This window comes from Onychomys torridus, chromosome 20 (genome assembly GCF_903995425.1).
Source record: "Onychomys torridus chromosome 20, mOncTor1.1, whole genome shotgun sequence".
NCBI lineage: Eukaryota > Metazoa > Chordata > Mammalia > Rodentia > Cricetidae > Onychomys > Onychomys torridus.
In genome coordinates, this window is record NC_050462.1 from 9392796 (window position 1) to 9414857 (window position 22062).

Genomic DNA, 22062 nt, shown 5'->3' on the forward strand with positions numbered 1-22062 from the left:
GTATGGACTAGTACAATGTGAGCATATAAATTTGACTGTAGTGATCATTACATGCTAATAATATGATTATAAAAAAAATGCTACACACCGCAAATACACACGGTGTAAACAAATTTAAAAGATTCTGCATCTCTGGAAGAAGAGTAATTAAAACATATTTCTCCTCCTGTATGGTCAGCTCCCCAGACAGATGGCTGTTCTTCAGAATTAGTGCAATAGTTTAGTAGGCAGGGACACAGAAGCATTCTCAGTATTGATGATTAAATTTTCTGCTTCTCCTACACTGTGCCAGTGGCCTTTTCAAACTCTTCATATTGATTTTTAAGCAATTTGCTCTGTACCCCAAGAAGACAGTAAGGAAGCAAGATGGGAAAGACGGGCAAGGAAGAAAAACACACTTGGAATAATTTGCAAGTAGCATGGTGGAAGTAAGAAAGCTTGCATTAAAATTTGCACTGTGCTATCCCTTTTTATTCCAGAAGGAGAAAAATACAACAGAAGTTCAGAAGAGCCAGCTGAAAATATTCCATGTGCATAAATTTATTTTCAATTTTATTGTATCACATTATACAAGCATTAAACATGGCTTCATGTTGGTGACTGTTTAAATGTGAAAATTCATCATTCATGTCAGTATTTTTGGCTATTTACAAGTAAGGAATTCCTATGTACTTTATATACCTCTGCATTTGTATGTACATATGTAGGAATACATGACTATACATATGTACACACAGAAATACATCTATGGCCATACATGTAGCTATAGATATGTCATATAGAATCATCTCAGAAAGATCTGAACTTAAAAAAAGAAAGAAAAAGTTGTAAACAGGGTCTTGTCTGTGTCATTTGGTGACGTAGAATTAGGACATGATGACATTCTAGGAATGTGTCCAGGTGTCCAAAATAACCTTTTTTTTTTTTTTTTTTTTTTTTTTAGCCCAGTGTCTGTAAAATTCACATGGGGTAGAATGCAAAAAAGGTAGCAAACAGGCTGAAAAACAGGCCCAGTATACAAGTTCCCCCTTGGTTTTTAAAAACTTGAGAATGTTAACTGCCCATAACGTGCATGCTTGCTTGGTCAAGAATGGTCTATGGATAGATAGCAGTTGTGTGCTGGACTGCAGCATAGTTTCACGACAGCGGGACTCCACCTCTGTCTTCCCCTGACTGCCGCCTTGTCTGCGGCTGCATGGCGGGGGGGTTCTTGCAGCATGCACAGCGGGTGCATTGCTAGTCATTCACTTGAATGTGCTTTTGCACTGCTTGGAGAAGTAAACGAAATTCAGGTCTTTTGCCTGGAAATCAACGGTCACCTGGAAAGAGAAAAGGCATCAGGATTTTACACACTTAGGCCATCTCTACATCATGGTGCACAATACTGTGTGTCAAAGGCATCCCAGGAATTTGGAATCCCAAATAGAGTAAGGGAAGGATAAACATTATGTCTGCTTTATGGCAATCTGAAGTAACAGGAATCCTGCTGACTCTTGTGGGGATAAAGTCAGACAAAAACCATGCTTTCAAATAAAAATGAGAAGTTGGCAGAAAACAGCATGTGGTAAAGGTAGAAGGAATTCCCCAGGATGGGTCACCTGCCTTGTAGCCCAGCCTGGCCTCTAAGAACAATTACATGCACCCATGCCTTGGTCTATGGCCACTGGAGCTATCAGGAGCAATTCTCCATGGAGATGTCTGCTTCCCACCCCACCCAAAGCCATTGGATACACTCAACCTTTCTTCTCCAAAGAAGGCCCAGGGAGGTGATCAAAATGAACCAAGGCTGCAAGGGTAGAGCATATGTTAACATCCCAGAAAGTTGAAACCAGAACAACTCATTCCTGAAGGTACCGCTAGCTTCCCCTTCTTTCGCACACACAGAAACTGAATTCATCTGCCACACCACACAAAGTAAAAGGCAGATATGGAATCCAGAAGGCTACACCATGGTGCTTAATGGTAACACACACACTGAAGACTCTATGGTGTGTTAGTGCTTGGGAAATACCACCCATGTACTGCCTTATTTGAGCTGCGTATTAACTCAGTTCAACAGGTAGACTTCTACAAGTTCAGTCATTTCACCACAGTCACAGCCAAAGAGTAGATATTAGAAGTGGTAGAATTATTTCGTTTTTCATGAAGCCTGAGTCAACCCTGCACCAAGTACAAGGCGGGTGTTCAGGTGTTTTTCCTGTGGGATTTAGGTCTATCTTATTTCTGCCAAGTTCAAAGCCATAATAACCCAGGGGACTGTCATCCTGCAGCAAGGGTGGTACAACTTTGCCTTCAACGATATACATCTCTGCATATATCTGTTACAATTTAGCCAATAGGGAATTCCTTTCCTCAGGATCTCAGTTTTCCTTTGGGGGAAGAATTTGGAAAAAAAAAATCAAAGTTTTTGCTCAGATAAAGAAGAAAACATTGAAGAACACAAAAAACCCAAAGATCCCCCTGCCCCCCCCCCCTAATATCAGTCTCATGGAGTATGAGAACAGAGGGCTCCTCTAGACAATTTATTACAGAGGAAACTCAGGATCAGGGAAGTTAGGTTGTCTAAGGTCATGTAACTAGTAACTGACTTACAGAAAGTTTCAGAACTTTTTGATAGGATGTATAGGGATTTTGTTGAGTTTCCATACAATGTATACAGCTTCACCTATTCCATTTCTATTATTGAATGTATACTTATTAGGTGCCATTTGCCTACCCCTAGCTAACTGGAAGAATTAATACTACAATCCACAATGAACTCACTACTGTGTTGAGATAGCCTGAGGACAGCTTTTGAGGAACACAAATTAATAATACAAATTGGTATATCTCTTAGCACTTAGTGCTAATGATAATGGTCATGACCAGAGGATTTTAGGAGTTAAGTCTCAATGGGTTGAGAGGTCTGGGAAACCTTCTTAGAAGGCATGGTGTGGCACAAAAAGACATCTGGAAAATGTGAGCGGTTGATGGAGAGAAGTCCATGATGGGACAGTGGAGATGCTGACTTTGACCAGAAAGAAGGGACACATTACTCTGAGGATTGAATGACAATAGCCTGGCTGGAGGAGAAGGGAGAGGAAGGTTTACTGTACCTGGCAAAACTTATAAAACCCTGACTCCAGTCCAGAACCTGGCAGGGAAGGAGAAGGTAGCCTGACCACGTAGGAAGAAGGATTGAGTTGCAATGGTTAGAGAAATAAGCTGGTTTGGGGAGCATCTAAGGGGCTTATTTTGACCCTTGTTTCTGGATGTTCAAAGCAGCCGGTCCTCACCTGACCTGAGTGTGGCTTCCCCCAGGGCACACTGGTCACCTACCTGGTCATGGCCATTCGTTGTGGTGTGCTTTTCCATTCTTCTTCCTCTCCTTCCGTTCTTTCTGGAGGCGCTCCAGCTCAGCCTCATACATCATCTCCTGGATCAAGTACTTCTCTCTCCTCATTCGGTCCCTTAGATCTTTTGGGAGGTCTGGTATCAGATAGGAAATGAGGTGCTTTATACAAAACACGAGGTGCTAAAAACACAATAAGAGAACACAGCAGAATCAGAAGGAGCAGTTGGGACGTGGAGCCTCGCCTCTGGGACACGTGGGAGTGGGATGAGGCTGGGGGACGGACACACTGAAAGGACCAAGGTCAGGTGAGAACTGATCTTGGTTTGCTGACACTGTCTAGAGAGGAGGATGAGGGAGAAGATGAAGAGAGATGGTCAACAAAGACTAGGAGAACAGAAACCCCAGGAACAAGGCCTGGCTCAGCAGCTTTCGTTGCTTAGGAGCCCACTGTCCACCCGAGTGTAGGGCATTCCACTCTTCTGGGCCTCAATTCACTCCCCTGTCAAAGGACGCAGTGAAAAACAGAATTAGTTAGAAAATTCTGTGTAGATGGCTACTTAATGTCCTTTACAAACCTTGCCAGTGAGAGTCACCCGTGGGCCTAGGGAAATGGTCATTTCAGGAAGAAATATTCTCTTTTTGGGAAAGTGGCACACCTTCTCTACCTGAAATGCAAATGGTTGAAATTCTAGAGTCGTGGTCATCTTTGTCTGTATACATCCAGGTGACCCATGAACTGCCAGATGACAGTGTGAATAAGGGTCCCTATAATTCTAAGCTACTTAATAACAATAAAGCTGAGCTGAAGGATAGGAATAAGGATTCTTCAGATTTTAAAAACAAACTCAGTGGTATACAGACAGCACAAAATTCTGCCAAATCGAGAGGCCTTTCTGCATACTTCTAGTGTCTTAAACAGCTAATAACAATATACAAAAAGGATATGGAAAGTTCTAAATGAATAGCCATTTAGTAGTTTAATATCACCCCTTATGTATGTATGTATGCATGTATGTATGTATGTATGTATTTTAATGTATGGTGTGTGTGTATGCAGATGTGTTTGTTAGTATGTATGCATGCAGAGGTTAGCGGTCAATGTTGGGAGTCCTCCTCTACCATATTTCACCTTAGTTTTTGTTGACAGGGTCTCTCACTGAAACTGGAGCTGTTTGTGCTACAGTGGTTGATCAGGAAGCCCCAGGAATCTGCCTTTCACTTCTCCCCAGGCTGGGATTACAGGTGTGTGCCACCTCCCTAGCTTTTACACTGGTGCTGGGCATCCAAAGGCAGAGTCCCATGCTTGCACATAGGTGTTTTACCTGCTGAACCATCTCCACGACACCCATTCTTCCTTAGTTTGCAGTGGGACCCGGACCTGTCCTTAGTGCATGAGCTGGCTGTTTGGAACCTGGGGCTTATTCAGGTCTTTTTGCTCAGTCTGGAAGGAGAGGACTGGACCTGCCTGGATTGAATCTACCAGGTTGAGCTGAATCCTCAGGGGAGTTTTTGCCCTGGAGGAGATGGGAATGGAGGGGGTCTGGGGGAAAGGTGGGGTCGGGGGCAGGAGGGGGGAGGACAGGGGAACCCATGGCTGATATATAAAATTAAATTAAATTAAAAAAAAGTTAAGACCATGTTAGGTTAAGCATATCTACTTCTTATTTATTTATAGATAGAGTCTCACTGGCCCAGAAATCTCTATGTAGACCAGGCTGACCTAGAACTTGGAGATCTTCCTGCCTCTGACTCCTGAGTGTTGGGATTAAAGGTGTGTGCCATCACACAGAAAACATATCTTCTTTAAGGTGGGATTGAGGGTGGTGAGATGGTTCACTGCATAAAGATGCTCGCCACCAAGCCTGACAAACTGAACTCCACCCCCCAGATCTACATGGTGCAATGAAAGAACTGACTGCCACAATAGGTGGCCCCCGGCCTCCACACGCTCACACTGGCATTGGCATACACGTGTGTGCACATGCAGACAAACACAGTGAAGATGTTTAAAAAGAGGGACTGAGCCATCCATTAGTTAATTTCCAGAGGAGAAGAACTTAGTATCATCTTCCCTTGGCTTTCTGGAGTGAGAGGGCAAAGCGATGATAGAACTCTCTCAACGTTTGAAGAAACTTCCAGTCCAAACAAAGGCATCTGTGATATGCATGAATGTGGCTCCAATACATGTGACCAGAGATGGAATTGGCATGGAGTCACAGAAATATACAATTTCCTAAAAGCCTGAAAGAAAATAGCTGATGTATTTTTTATTGAAACACAATACAAACAATTGCCAGGAAGACTGTACTTTGGAGGTCTATTTTGATTCTTCAGTAATCAGTGCTTATGTAATGAAGTGGTGACGTACACAGAGGCAACAGGTGTGGTATCAAGTTCAATGTCTTCCAAACAGTCTGTGAGCCCCTGAACCATCCTGGAAGGCTTGTGAAAAGGACATCATGAACAGGATGCCTTAGTACCTCTCCAGGTGGGGATGGGAAAACTGCATTTCTCCTAAAGGTTATGAATCATGGTCCTAGAATATTAAATGTAGGACCTATGATTCCTAATTTGTTACTGAGATACTCTGAAACTTTTCTTGGGAAATTCAAACATTCCATTTAAGGAAAAAGATGAAAAAGAGGCCACAGTAGACGGCCGCGCTACTTTAGAAAGTCGGTCTTGGTGTTGAAAGTCTCTGCTATGTATTTACTTATTACTCCAAGTGACTTCATTGCACCAAAGGAAATAAAGGAACTGTTTGAGAAAACTCACCTCAAACACAATGATAAAAGCCAGCCGGGCTGCTAGGACGTGCCAGAACTGCAGCGTGTAGCCATAAGGTGCCAGTGAATGAGGAGGATCCCGGTAGTCCCGATATCTATAAACACAGGAGGAGGTTACATTCCAACTCTGATTCTTCAGATCCTCAGTTCTCTTCCATTTTCACTATCTAGTCTTTATACATGGGAGTAAAATTTGAAAACAAACCAACAAAAACTTTCTCTATGGTAGACATCTGTTGCTTTGTTTTGTCCAGCATTTCTTCTTTTAGTAAAAGAGTAACTCTTCTAGTTGGGAGGTGGTTCCACAGGCCTTTAGTCCCAGCACTTGGGAGGCAGAGGCAGCCAGGTAGGCACATCTCTGTGAGTTCAAGTTCAGCCTGGTCTACAGAACAAATACCAGGAAAGCCAGGACTTGGTATTGAGAGAAACCCTGTCTTGAATCACCCCCCCCCCCCAAAAAAAAAGAATATAACTCTTCTCTGGGTAATTACCCATGGGGTTGGGTAGGATTTACCTCTTCCTCAACCTCAGCTCAAAAAATTCGTGACTCATCACCAGGATGTCCATTAGAACTATTATTAAATGAATTATCGCTAAGTGCAAAGTCCACAGAACTTCCAGGACCTACCACAAATTATATGGGGTAGCAGGGAGGGAAGGAGAGAAGGAGTGAAGGAGGGAGGGAGGAAGGGAGGGAGAGAGGGAGAGAGGGAGGGAGAGAGAGGGAGAGAGAACATGCTAGAGAATGAAGATAGAACAAAATGGGGCAGCAGAGATAATAGTCTGCTGACTGTGACCAATTCTTAGCCCTCAGTTATTATTGAAAACGACTTAGTATGGCTTCTCAATGCTCCCAGTTGCCCCAAACAATACACTTCTGTTTGTTCCTGTCAATTTACATGGGATTTCTGCTGCCTGTCATGAACAAGTCTTTCCTACTACAACCTCAGTCCCTAACATTTGAATTGACACTGAACCGCTCACATGTGTTTGTTGAACACCTGTGTGGGGGCAGGCATCGTCCTGAGATCTTTAATCTACACAAGCACATGCCATTGTTGCCATCACCATCACTACTGCCACTATTGAAAAATGACTCCAATGTCATGAAATTTTCATGCATTTTGAACTCAGTCTTCTTTTTGTTACAGAACTTTAGAGTGATCTGGATGTATGGATGTTTGAACATTTCTGCTGTACAGATGCACAGAATTACCTTGTCTGAATAAAAGTTATGATTTTTTTTCAAGTTTTTGTAAAAGTTGGAGTCTAACATCTGACCTGGGGATCAGTACTAACTTACAGATGATCCAGAGTAAGTTGCTATAAAGATTATGCTTGAAATATATCAAGGACCTGAAACAGTATTCGTGGTCACGGTTATCACCATCACAATCATTGTATTGATTATTATTAGTGTCTTTGGGTGTGTAGTGAGGATATACCATGAAGTTTTTATCACTAGAGTGATACTTATAATGAATAACTTGATGTCTCCAAATTGCTCGTTCTCTCTGTGGTGGTAGGGATTAGGCAGAGTGCTTAAATTTCCACTGTCTAATAAGTGGTTATTCATCTGACTCTCAATGATCCAAGAATTGTGCACTGAATTCCAGGAAGAAGAACTTTGTTTAGTACTAAATTTTGCACAGATTATCCATTTACTTTTCCTGAGCTACCTAATAGCCAGGGATCATGTTACTCCTCTGCTCATTTTTCAGGAACCAGTATTTCAGAAATACTCCAGGAGATATTCTAGAAGAAAAATGCAAACATCTTTTATTATACTTATGGCTATCAGGCAAAACTATATTTATAAAAGGCTACACTTAAAATTCTTTGCAGCGTCATTTTCTTTGACTTCTTAAACTTTTTTTTCCACATCAGTATCCAGAGCAGAATTTGCAGAATTATTTTCTGTACCAATAAAATTAGTTCCAGTCTGTCTCATGCTAGTCTAAACTTCCAGATTCTCTTTTGTATTCTGGATTTGCAGATTATTGTTGAAATGCTCTGAGCTATGCCTTTGCCTACCCTTGACCCTTCAAAACTTGTCCTATGCCAAGCTCAGATGCTGTTTATGCCTTGTTTCTGTTTTTTTTTTTTTTAGGTGCTAAAGATGGAACCAAGTGATCCCTTATGACAAGAACTTGGGCTCTCTGCTCTAGCCTTGAGCTCCACCTCAGCCCTGCTGCTCTGCTTTAGATGTGGTATTATCGATTTGTCATGTGATTGGATGCCCCTTCTCTGACACTAGTTTTCCCTTTTGCTAAAATGCATCCCCAAAGCCACCTCTACTTCTCAAGAAATGGATGACTGGCCTGAAAACATGATTTTCCTAGTATCAGCTGGAGTTAATCTAGACCCATTTTTAAACTGTGAAAATTATAGTGATACCTCTGAAAGAAAAAAAATAATAAACCAAGTAGACTCCCAGACAAGACAGGCACAAGACAGGGGCAGTGGTACAGAGGTGTTTTGTTGGCATTCCCAGGCACCCTGAAACACTGCAACTATTCTAATTTCCATGACAACCATCCTCTTGTTGGTTTTCAGTTTCACTCTCTGTGTAGGGCTCTCCTAAGCAAAATTACACTTACCCTTTCTCCTTTTGCATTTAATATAAACAGAACCTACCTATATGTATTTCTTGTGAATTAGTTATTATGTAATATAGCCTTGAATTATACATCTTTTTTACTTTGTTACCACGACACTGTCACATTAAATACTATATATTGTATATTAGCATAAGATAAATCTTTTATTACTATTTCTTCAAAAGTGTCTTGACTGTTTTGATCCTTTTCACCCATACATAACATTATGTAGGCTTAGGTGCATAGAATTGGCCTAACCATAATTCCTGATTTATAACTAAACTTACTGATCCATTATAAGTCTCTTTTAATTAACTTATTTGACATCGTCCCCCCCCCCCCGCCTTGAAATTCCTCTTACTCAATTTCATTTTTAACATTGATATATACGATGGTAATTTGAATGAGAACTAGGCTCATGTATTTGAACAACTGGTCTCCAGTTGGTGAAACTGTTTGGGAAGGTTAAGGAACCTTTAAGAGGTGGAGCCTTGCTAGAGGAGGCGTGTCACTGGGGGTGGGCTCGACAAGTTTATAGCCTTGCCCTACTTCCTGATTGCTCTCTCTGGTTCCTGTGCATGCGTGAGATGTGATCAGCCAGCTTTACACTCCTGCTGGCATGCCTTCCAGGCATCATGGACTTGTCCTCTGGATCCATAAGCCAAAATGAACTTTTTTCTAAGTGGCTTTTGGCAATTATATTTCATCACATCACAGCAACAGGAAAGTAACTGACCCATACATTCACTTATACATTTGTGAGAATAGTATACTATTTACTTTTGAGCTTGATATAAGGATATTATACCTTTAAGAAGATTTATTTTTAAAAAAATTTTTAATTGTGTGTGTGTGTGTGTGTGTGTGTGTGTGTGTGTGTGTGTGTGTGTGACAATGTACATGTGTGAGTACAGGAGCCCACAGTCCATAAGAAGTCTTCAGATCCACTAAAGATGGAATTACAGGTGTTTGTGAGCCACCAAATGTGGGTGCTGAGAACCAAACCCAGGTCCTCTTCAAGAGCAGTCTGCATTCTTTACTGCTGAGACATCTCTCTAACCCTTAAAGTATATTACATCTTACAGTTTTCTGAAGCTTGCTTTTTTATTCACTGTTATGCTGCCTGTAACTTGCATATTTTCACTACTGTACAATAGACAATATTACAGTGTGACTACGTTATAGTTATTCTATGTAGTATATGTTTAGAATTACTCATAGGCTTGCCACTTTTCTATTTTCTTCCAACTTCCCTGACCATGGGAAACCTTAAAACAGCTTAATTCTTCCTAGTTCAACAAATTCTCTTTGGGTAAAAGTTGGTCATAATACTCTTGTGGAATCTTGGCTCTTTATCCACTTAGTTTTGGTTTAGGAAACCATTTTTTTTCCAGGCCAGTGATCCACTTGAGAAGATATTTTAAAAATTTAACAGTATGTTCTGATGTTTTCAGGCTGGGAGACAAAATTTAGTGCATCACCTGATACATGACTGAGAAAAGAATTCTAACATCCATGATGAATGTGTATATGTGTTTTACAGACATATGTGTGCATTTCTCTTGCAATTGAAAGATTTGAAGAAATATGAAAATATTATTTCAGAAAAAATTTAAAAAACATTAAACAAAATGATCACAACTTAAATGAAGATAATCCCATTTATGTTAGTAATTGTGAAAGGTAATTTATTTTATTATGGACAGCTAGACATAAAATAGGAAGCAAAAAAGTGAAAAGTGTTCTGTACTTTATTTGATTTTTAAGTAACAGAAAAGGTTTAGAACTAAACCTTTTTATCTATTTTTTTTTGAGGTGGGCTGGCCTCCAACTCACTATGTAACCAAGGATGACCTTGAACTTCTGATTTTCCTGCCTCCACCTTCCGAGGGCTGACTCCAAGTGTGCTAGTTTTTGTGCTGTTGGAGACTGAACCCAGGGTTTCATTTGTGCAAGGCAAATATTTGAACAACTGTCCTTCATCCCAAGTCTACCAAATGGTTTTTAAATTAAATAGAATACTTATAATTTTATTTCCCTCTTTTCTTCTTCGACTGCTATATGTGTGTAACAGTGCATGCTAAATGATTTTATTCCTGACATGGTTCGAAAACACAGGAAAGACTCTAAGAAAACACCAAGTATTGTTGCTTGTTTGCATCCCCCACCCCCAGACTTCAGCAAGATCCAGTGCAGGACTAGGTTCTATCTATTATGTCTTCCTATGACCTCTCCATCAGTATAGGAGGTAGAGATACAATGTGTGATGAAACCTGAGAGTTAATGGACTTTTCTTTAATTTGGGGCTTAGAGGGAAATAGTATGTGCTTGCTGCCTAGCAGTGGGGCCCATCTAGCTTCTCACATGATCTTTTGTCTTCTTGGAGCTGAGCATGTCACTGGGTTTTTACGTCTTTTGTCTACATGGTAAGCAAAGTGTCACTTAGCCTCACAGGCCAAATGAGTTTGTGCAGTATCAGGTCTGGTGTTTTATTCTGGGACTAAGCAAATAAGTTTTCATGTTAGGTAACATCTAGTTTACATCCCTCTTTTAATTTCTCTGAAAAAAGAAGAAAACAAAATAATGAAAGGTGAAGGATACACAATGGGCAAGTGTATTACTTTATAGTGAGTCATTAAGAGGCTAATATAAAAGAAAGATTATCAGACTGTGGCTCACAGAAAGCTGGACATTCCTATCCATGGAGGCTGTTTATTAACTCGAGAGGGAACCATGCTGAACTTTAGTATTAGTCTCTACCCAAAACATCATTTCCAGGCCAGTGTGACACATGGGAGTGTCACAGCCATGCCCTTCTGGCACCTTTGCTGTGGGGCTTCTTGGAAGAACGGTACCGTGAAAGTCAGGAGTCCTATCACCTGCCAAGTAGGGAACACCACCTACTTAGAAGGTCAATATTATTGTTAAACAAAGTAACAATTCTCAGCACACATTAGGTCCCCAGTAAGTTCTTCATACATTGTTATTGTACAAATACTTGGGGTATAGTTTAATTTCCTTTTAGAGAGCATGAGCATATGTTGCAGAGGAACAAGCTACAATCAATGAGTACTCTGCTCTTCTATCCATTGGTCTTTTCAAAGCACAATACTGCACAGTGTGGGCAAGAGATAAAGAAAGGGAGAACAAGGTCAAGTGTCCTCAATGGCTGTTAGTCAAACCACTTGGAGATTAGTTGTTTTGTGTCACAGTCTGAAATAGAGAAGGATTTAAAATTTTCCAGTTGAATCCATTTAAACTCTTTTATATATGTGTATATGTATATTTTAAGAGTTTACCGCGTAAAAATTTGGAAGGACTTTAGTGTTGGTTAATGTGGTAAAGGCTATTGTCAATGCTCTTGGTTGCCCTACAGAACTTAACAGCAAGACCCTAGTGTGGAAGACACCAAATATTTGACTCACAGGACATGGATAAATCAAGCTGGTGCTGATTTTATCCCGACAATGCTGAGAGGTGCTGGGCAACTACTGGAAGAGTACACTATCACTCTTCCCCAGCTGTGAGCTCTTTTAGTTACAATAATAACCGGCCTGGCAAGACATGCCCACTGGTGCAATAGCAGTATAAATGTCATGGGAATAATGAACCGCTTTCTGATTGGAATTAAGGCCTGTTCTACAACTTGAAATCCGTACCTGGCACTATTATATGGCCAAGAACCTATGGCTAGATAGGTCATAGGCCTTAGGGGGAGAACCTACTACTATTTTTCTGCTAAATGGGGGATATTCTTAAATGGACTCCTAATAATTTATCATTATAACTATAGATTAGTACATTTCTCAGCCCTGATAAAAGAAGTTTCTTTTTTTGCAGTAGATGGTGATTAACACAGAGACCCACAATTGGCCGTGATTCAGAGAATAAGATACATAGAGAATGCTTCACCCTAGTGGGACATTTATGTTCTACACCCTCCTCCCAAAGCTCAAGGGTCATTGTGGACCAGGTGGAAAGACTGTGAAAGTCAGCAGAAGGGGGCGACTAGGAGGAAACGTGTTTTCTGGACATAGCAAGGCAGTTGCACATAGGAGTTCACAGTGTTCGTGACACACCTATGGAAGCTCAAGGCAGACAAAATAGGCACAGGGGAAGTGGACATCAAGTCCAACCCAAAGTGAGAAGCTATTGGCAACTGATATGTGCTGGAAGGACAGTCAGTTTTCGTTAAGGGTGTGGCCCCTCGTGGTGGACCATGCTCCAGTGGAAGGCCACATGGCCAGTAGTGCATGGGCAGCACACATTGGACTTGATGAGCCAAAAAGAAAAAAGAGGGCACAAAATGGAATGGGAAGAGAAAGGGGTGAATAGGGCAGGGGGTGAAGATGATCAAATTATATTGTATGACATTCCCTGAGAACTAGTAAAAAAACAAAAAACAAAAAACAGAAAACAAAACAGAAACCAGCAGGTCATTTTAATGCCCTCAGAATTGAGAAACATTGTTTCATTTTTGTTATTCATTTTCTATTAAAAATTAAGCCAGATGGTGATGGCGTACACCTTTAATCCCAGCACTCAGGAGGCAGAGGGAGTTCAAGGCTAGCCTGGTCTACAGAGTGAGTTCCGGGATGGCTTGGGCTACACAGAGAAACCTTGCTTGAAAAACAACAACAAAAACCAAACAACAAAAAAGAAGCAAATCACATAATTTATATTGCTGTTGTAACATGTTCTGTGAAGTCTTTGGTTACCTTTATTCTCTCTCAGAAGCACGGTTTTCTGGGCTGGGAATATAAATCATATTCACCCTTGGTTTGCCAGAGCCTAGTTGCTACATGTGTACACTCAACTAAAAATTTTAAAACATTTTCTGCCCAAACACTGGGCGTTTTTTCTTTTACTGAAAATATATATTGTTTCATATAGTCTATTTTGATTCTGAGACCTACTGCTTCAAAGTCAGCAAGAAGGGGGAGTGTCAGCAAAACCTTTCCCCGATAGAACCAGCCCTGCACGCTGAGGCTCACACTCACCTGCAGTACTTCAGAGGAGTTCCTGAGAACTCACTGCCATCAGACTCTGGCTCAGACCGGTTTTCAAAGTCAGAAATTCGGAACACAGACAAGCTGGCATTCACATAGCCCACCATGCACCTGAATGAGAAGGCAGACTGTGTTATTACAACAGTGGCCTCTCCCTTACCTCTAACTCCCCAACCCCTCCTCTTCAACCCAAGTCTCCCTCTACAGCCGTGCTCAGGCCATGGATGCATCACAGGCTTTCATGCCTCTGCTTGGGTTTTCCTTTTCTTTGGAAGCCCCACTCCTTTGTTTGGAAGAGTAAATATTACTTATCCTTCAGTGGTCAACCAAAACACCACCTGTGCCGAGAAGACGTCCTTACCTGCGGTCGGCATGACTCACCCTCGTCTCTCTAAAGTGCCACCACAATCTCCCTTGAACTGTAGGATTGTGGGAGCAGAGCCAATGTCTTAGTGCTGTTTTATTTACTTATTTTTTAATTTTAGGACCTAGCAGTTTTATGCACTGTTGAAATCCAGAAACATAGGATTTAGTTAACTTGATTGGAGGAAAATGATGTGTCAGAGATTCTGTTGAATTTTCTGGACTGAATGAATAGATAGGATCAGTAATTCTAACAATTACTCTGTCGGCTTCCTTCCTTCTTATCTTTGTTAGAGTACAACATAAGGGGTTTCACCATGACATTTTCATACAACTGTACTCTGGTCATATTCATCCTATATAATTCTTTAATGAAAAACAATGTATCCATCACTATTACTGTGTGTGTGTGTGTGTGTGTGTGTGTGTGTGTGTGTGTGTGTGAGAGAGAGAGAGAGAGAGAGAGAGAGAGAGAGAGAGAGAGAGGGAGAGAGAGGGAGAGAGAAAGAAAATATGACACATGTATGTGTGGGCACATACACCGTGGTCTGTCTAAGGAGGCCAGAGGACAATTATGTGGAGTCAGTTCCCTCGTCCCACATTTACATGAATTTGGGGGACTGAACTCAAGTGGCAAGGCTTATGTAGCCAACTCCTTTACCAGCAGAGTCGGCTCACTGGCTCCACCTTATGTAATTCTTTAAGTGGAAAGGAATGTCCACCCCATAGACTCATTTAGGGAGTGAATGACACTATGTAGGTAAAGCATATAATACTATAATTAGCCAATAGCAAGACAAATGTGAATGATGCTTATTCATTTTATGTACACCTTGCATTTTGCAGGTCAGTACATCATATAGAATGAATGAATCATGATCTTCAGGGTCTCTTCAGTCTCATGTCTGATGTGATTATCCTAAACTGCTGAATCTTAAGCCAAAACGACGACACAAGCAATTCCGACAGCACATGGCTTCTTCCTATCATGCCCAGGACAAATAAGTGCCCTTTGGCCTTTACAAAAATGAACTGAGCTTAAAGAGCCATCTGTCCAGACACTTGTGCATTAAGCAAATGGTTAATAGGTGTGCAACATTCCTCAGTCCTCACCTGCTTCTCCTTGAAAGGAAAGAATGAGTGAGCTGTCTAGAACATGACGTGAAGACATACTAGCTAGCACCTGGTGACTGTTAGTTGTTGCTGAGAAGGAGGAGTGCTTGAGCACACTCACTTTAGCAGAGTGGTCTTAGGAGCTGAGCAGTCGTCTGGGAACGGGCAAAAGTCAGGCCCAGCACTAGCATACAGTATTCATACTACTGCCAACACTCTTATCTCACAAAGAAGCCCCAAGACTTTATGGAGATTAAAGCTGTTATCAGTTATTGGTTCTGTTTAAGATTTCCATTGACAAAAATCCAAATTCAAATAAAATACATGCCTTATGAAAGATATCCTCCATCTCCTACCCAAAGAAGTAAAGAGAAAAAAAATCTGTGAATCTATTCACTAAGTATATCCATGTAACCCAGGCACAAACCCATGTTGAGAATGTGTCTTCAGTGGCTGGTTACTCACAAGTACCTAGAATAAAAAATGGACCTAGAATACAAGCATATTGTTATCTTCTTTCCATACCATCTCACTCATCACAGGAGAAGGACCACTGATACTGAGCTGCTTAGACATCTCCCTGCTTCTTTTTACAGTGGTGAAATCCTATTACTGCCACATCAAACAGTTGAGTTTGTTATGAATGTAGGGAAATGAGATTTCATGTACACTTTATGGTGTACAATTCAGCCAGTGGTGACCATCCACCAACTCCCTGGCCTACTGTCAAAACTGGAGGACCATGAAGGGGACCTCACGACTGCCAAGTGGTTTGCTGGCGAATGCTCTGCATATCTACTACAATTGAGGGAGAGGGAGGGGGGGGGGAGGGGGAGGGGGAGGGAGAGACAGAAAGAGACAGAGAGAAAAAGAGAGACAGAGAGACAGAGTCACAGAGAGAGAGACAGAGAGAGACACAGAGAGAGGATGAAGCTAAGATATCCTAACAATGAGAGAGAAATGAGAGGTGCCACCCAAGAAAGGTCTCTTGTAATTATAAATGATATTCTCTTTTCTTTCTTTCTTTTTTTTAAAGATTTATTTATTTATTATGTATACAGCATGTATGACTGCAGGCCAGAAGAGGGCACCAGATAGCATTACAGATGGTTGGGAGCTACCATGTGGTTGCTGGGAATTGAACTCAGGACCTCTGGAAGAACAGTCAGTGCTCTTAACCTCTGAGCCATCTCTCCAGCCCATGACATTTTCTCAAAGGACCAGTAGATGCCTCTGAAAGCATTGCCAAGCAAAGAGACTTAGAATGCATCTCTCAAAAGGCATTGTTTGGATCAGGACACAGACTTCTCTCATGTAACTTTCGAAAACATCCCATGTCTTTAAATGAGAGGACTCTCCTTTGAAAACATCAGTTCCTTTTTGTTTTTAATTCCTCAATGGACAAGACAGGGACACAGGAGTGGTCATTATCACCAGTGTTAGGAGCAGAACAGAGCCAGAAGCTGGCTTTCAGGTTTGTCAATTTCAGATCAAACTCGCTGTTGAATGTCTTTAAATTAGCTATAAAATTGGCCTTTGAGGTTTTAGGTCTTGTGACACTAACAGCCTGGGAATAGAAATCAAAGGTTGCAAATGCCAGGGGAAATAAGATTGGGTTTATGTACTTAAAGGCAAATGTGTTCTATAGATAAAGCGTCTCAGGCTCATAAGATGAGTTCAGAAGTGATTATAGGATTGACACAAATATATTCTCTATCATTCATTGAGTGAGATATACTGGTGTCTAATTCTGTGAATGAACACAGAGTCCTTGATCCTTTTATGACATCACTGTTTCTGTGGAAAAGCAGCTTTGATTTAGCAACTAACCATGGGCATCTATTTTTTATGTGCATGCCACATGGTAGTTGTAAGGCCAAGAACATTCTGTATCCCTATCATGATCCTGAATCATAATGTCTGCCCAAAGTTCTCCAAGGTCCCTTCTAAGGACCCCATGTAAAGATACCCTAGAAGAGGAAGTGGCTTCACTCAGAAGAGGAGGTGGATTCTTCAACAAACAATGAGCAGTGTGAGCTGCACCTACAGAAGATGAAGAAGAATGCATCCAGAGGAACACAGTTGAAAGATTTTTGTGCATGCAATGTGTAGAAAATATTGCCTTGAACCGTGTCTCTTATTTTCAGACCTGGCTAAAACAGACTGTCAACCTCGAACACTTGACTGCTGGGCATTCAGAACACGGGAGTGGCTCTGTCCGCCATGGGCAGACATGAAAGGTTTGGTCTTTCTCTTTAAGCTGTCTACACTCTGTCTGGGGACAGCGCCGATAGGAGAATCAGGAATGACATTAAGCAGACCTAAAAGTGCCATCACGGGGACAAAGATTGTGGGAACCAAAGGACACAAGGTGCATGAGGAAAACTTTCATCCATGGAGGAGCCACAGTAAGCTCACCCAATAGTAATGAGGAGGCACTGATGTAACGCAGAGCTATGGAGAGGCACAGTGACGGGCTTGGATGGAGTACTTTTGATGGAGGTTCAGTTTAAATTGAAATGGGCCATTTCTATAGCTGGTTTAAACCACAAGTGGGATTTGACTATAGCTGCGCATCACAAAAGCTTATGACTTTCCAGGATTTTACAGTGCTTTTACACCATAAGCTTTCTTTATTTCTAGAGCATTTCTAAATTGAAAGAAGCAGCAGAGGGCGAGGAGGAGAAAGAGGGGGAAAAGACAATGATAATAGAGAAGAAGGGAAAAAATTCACTGCAAAGTAATAGGGTGTCTGCTATGACAGAGCTAAGATTCATGAAGAAACACACACACACACACATACACACACACACACACACACACACACACACACACACACACACACACACACACAAATAATGGCCCATGGCTTAGAGATAAGAGGTACAACCTAGAAAGTTGCAGATGGCTCATAAAGAGAAAAGTTTGCAAAGAAAGTGCCCAGAGCTGAATAGTCTAATGAAATGGAACCAAAGCATAGTAGGTCAATTCTAATTACCATGAGACTTTACCTACTATGATACTGGTAGGCTGCTAGACTTCTGAAGCTCTGGTTCATTATCAACTCCATAAATCTGTTCCCAGTTCATTTTTGATTCTCCAAAAACTGATTACAGGTTGTACGATAAATAGAACTGGAGAGGGACCAAAGACTTCAACTATTGAAGCTGAAACTCAGGAGGTTTGCAGTGAGGTGAGCCAGAGAGCCATTTGGGGCCCTGGAGCTAAGGATGGAGAGGTCTGTGTGGGCGTGGCTCTACCTGTATGCAGGTTCCAGCAATTATGGTGGAGTTTGTCCCTCTAACATCCCTCTGCTCTCCAGAGTGAAAATAATGCATAGCCTACTTTGAGTCATTTTGAGAATCAAATGTAAAAATGTGGCTACAATGAAGGAACGCTTGCTTCTTCAGGCTAAGTCAATCAGAAGATGTTGATGGTGGGAAATGATACCTGGGCAGTCTAATCCATGTCTTTAAGTCTCTGTTCTAAAGAGTTGGTATGTTTGCTTAAAGTTGCTAGACAATTAGTGTTTAATGGCCCCATGACTGTTATAGTAAATGACTTCACAGGAGCCTCTTCAGATGGCTGGGTTGTGAGATTTATCACACAACCCCATTATCCATGCCTTAGTGCATTTGTGTGGGATTAATGATGAAACTAGACCCTGACTAGGTTTGCTTAACTTAGGTTAGTTACTCCATTTGCCTACAGTGGTTAGGGAACAAATTAATTTGCCTCAGACTGTAAACCAGGGAACAGGATTGCTTCTATTAGCTACCAGCCCATGAAAGATTTTCTGGCCATCAAAGACCTTAGGCAGACACCTACACACCACAATTAGAGTTGGATTATTATTCTGACTTTAGGGACAATGCTAAGACTTTTTGCAAAGTATAGAAATAAAAGCTAGGTGGCATATTATAATGACGCTTAGGTTTTTATCAGACTACATATATTTTAGTCTGAACCTCAGAACACAGGAGTGTGTCTTAATTTGACTGGCAAAATATAGACACAGGTCTGATCATAGCTAGGAATAAATAATCTTCATACTCTACAGATCTTTATTGGGTACCTTTTGGGTCCTAGGTACAGGGTTCCACAGTCCCCATGTAAAATTTGCAGTCTCCACACCATGGCAGTGTGACTCCCAGGCACTAATTATCCTGTTATAAACTCATACCAGTTCCATAACTACATATTACACTAGGTCACACACTGGTTTTGTTGTTCCGCACATTAGGCTCTCACACATTTCTGAATTCAGAGTTGGCAAGAGTCAGAGGAAATTGTAATTCCCTCCCTTACATTAGAGTCCATTGGAAACTTGTCCGACTTGTTTGAGCCTCAATCCTTTTGTAAATGGGATGTGTTTTCTTTGGCTGACAGTGTAATGCTATAATTTCATTTCCCCTACCACAGACCTTGTCTGGGCTTGTGTGTCACTGCCCAGTACACAAGCTTCTCTCCCAGTGTCAGGCACCACACAGTGGCCAACGAAAGTTTCACAATCATTTTGCAGCACTTACTTTTGCCCAGCCTCTCCTTGGCCCGCACAAGGTCCATATTTATAAGCATACACCAAGCGAGGGATGAAGTCAGATGTTATTGCTATGACAAATGCATTTGTAATAACAGAGAGAATTCCGATGCCTTCGAGAATTCCATACCAAATTCCTATTCAAACAGAAATGTGGTATTAGTTCCCCCAGAGGTAGTAAGAATGAAAAAACAACAAGGCTGACCCACCTGTCATAGTCCTTTTCATCTTTCCAAATGCCTCTGGCAACAAGGAGTTAGAATTTGTGTTTCCAAACAGTTTGGATTGAAGGAATTTCTGTGATTCCATGCATGTGCCAATGTACTTATAGCTTATTGGTCAGCATCAGACATAAGTCAAAGAATTCTGGCCAACAGAACATTCATGTGCTGTCTGGTAAGATCAGCACACAGTGTCAAGCCCCTAATAGACTGGAAATTCCTTAGTGGTCCTGACCAGGTCCCTTCTGTTCACCTTTGTGGACTGTCCCTGATGCACTGGCCCAAGCCAATGAGTAAACACTTGCTTCATCTGGAGCAAATCATCTGCATCCAGTTCCCAGCCACACTCACTAGATGGTGCTTGCCTTGTGCTCAGCACTTGTATCAGACAGTCCCCATTTCAGCAGCTCTTGAGAGCGTGGCATCTAATCCAACAGTATCTCCAGTCAAAGACCAAAGCTCCTGTCTGCCTCTAGAGAATCAGGTTTTACTCCATGTGAGTCAGGAGAATATCAAGGAAAGTGGGGTGGGGGTGTGGGAGGCAAACAGAAGGTCTATTTTAAAAACGATGAATCAAAGTTTTAGATTCTAAAGTCTTATGGTAGAAATAACCAAACTAGGGGCTGGAGAGATGGCTCAGAGGTTAAGAGCACTGACTGCTCTTCCAAAGGTCCTGAGTTCAATTCCCAGCACCCACATGGTGGCTCACAACCGCCTGTAATGAGATCTGGCGCCCTCTTCTGTATACATAACAAATAAATAAATCTTAAAAAAAAAAAAAGACATAACCAAACTAAGAATCGATCAAGCACAAATTCATAAAACACTGGAAATCTAAACCAATCTAAATAAGTAGCTTTATTTCTTGTATAATATTATTTAAAACCAACATAGTTTTTGTTTTTCTTTCAAAAATCAGTTGAATCCTCTTACATGCAAACCTTAAGGATTCCTAAAGTACATGGCTTTTTATGTATGTATGTATGTATGTATGCATGCATGTATATATGTGTGTGTGTGTATGTATGTATGTATGCATGTATGTATGTATGCATGCATGTATTTAGATACAGCCCTGGAGGGCCTAGGACTCACTATATAGACCAAGTAGGCTTTGAATTCACAGAAATCCACCTGCCTTTGCCCCTCCAGTGCTGTGATCAAAGGTATGTGGCACTGCACCAGGCAGGCTGTTCAAGTTTACCTACACGATGCTTCATATCTTCAAAAAGGAAAAAAAAAAAAAAACCATCACTGAAGGCATCTTACCTATGTCTTTGGCCCTGGAAGCCAAAGGCCTTCTCCACTGCGTAACGAACTTGTAAGCGTCCAGTCGGATTTCGATGATGTTATTCAGTAAGGCCAGAAGTGGTGCAAGGGGAAAAGCTGCTACAAAGATGGTTGTGAATCCGAACTGAAGGACTAGAGGGAAAGGTTGACAATGAAGGATGTTAGTTTTCCATTGCTGCTTCAAAAACACAGTAATTGGAAGGTGTCATTGTGCCATTATATTTTCCCCAGTCATTAAGAATCATAAATTGGGGGTTGGGGACTTAGCTCAGTGGTAGTGCTTGCCTAGCAAGCGCAAGGCCCTGGGTTCGATCCTCAGCTCCAAAAACAAAAAAGAAAGAAAAAAGAATCATAAATTGAAGGAACCTCCTTACACCAAGATGGATAAGATTGGACAAAGAGGTATTTTCTGGGCCTGAGAATGGAATCTGAGTGGCGAAAAGCTTATCTCAGATCCCAATACTTTCTAAATGTCCATGTCATGCACTAATTGATGGAACCAGGGCTTCTTGGCAAATGTTTGCTTCTAGGTCGTGGTGGAAAACATAAGAGGATACTGGATTGTCTTATGGTGTGAGAAAACAAAGAGATGCTCAGCAAACGATGGGGGCATATCAGCAGGACAGACGTGTAGGCACTGCCAACAGCCAAAGCTGCTATGACACAGCAAAGTCATAGCAGCATTGGGTCATAAGCTAAAGGTTGTCAAAGTCATACCGACATAAATACTAACAAATACAAGCTGAAAACACACAGGGAATACATAATTCATAAACATAGAAGGAATGGAGAGGATGGAAAGCCAC

The 22062-nt window shown here is 41.4% G+C and overlaps 1 protein-coding gene across 4 annotated transcripts in view; it reads right to left on the reverse strand.

Annotated features, from left to right (window-relative positions):
* Positions 1 to 449: 449 nt before the first annotated feature.
* The window catches only part of Ano4 (anoctamin 4), a 300336-nt gene continuing 278723 nt past the window's right edge, over positions 450 to 22062 (reverse strand). For all 4 annotated transcript variants that reach the window (XM_036169504.1, XM_036169505.1, XM_036169502.1 and 1 more), the window contains 6 exons: positions 21236 to 21388; positions 19735 to 19882; positions 13721 to 13840; positions 6110 to 6215; positions 3319 to 3514; positions 450 to 1319 (listed from right to left, as the gene is read on the reverse strand). In XM_036169504.1, coding sequence (XP_036025397.1) covers positions 3323 to 3514; positions 6110 to 6215; positions 13721 to 13840; positions 19735 to 19882; positions 21236 to 21388 — 719 coding nt within the window. In that variant the 3' untranslated portion in view covers positions 450 to 1319; positions 3319 to 3322. The remainder of the gene's footprint in view (positions 1320 to 3318; positions 3515 to 6109; positions 6216 to 13720; positions 13841 to 19734; positions 19883 to 21235; positions 21389 to 22062) is intronic.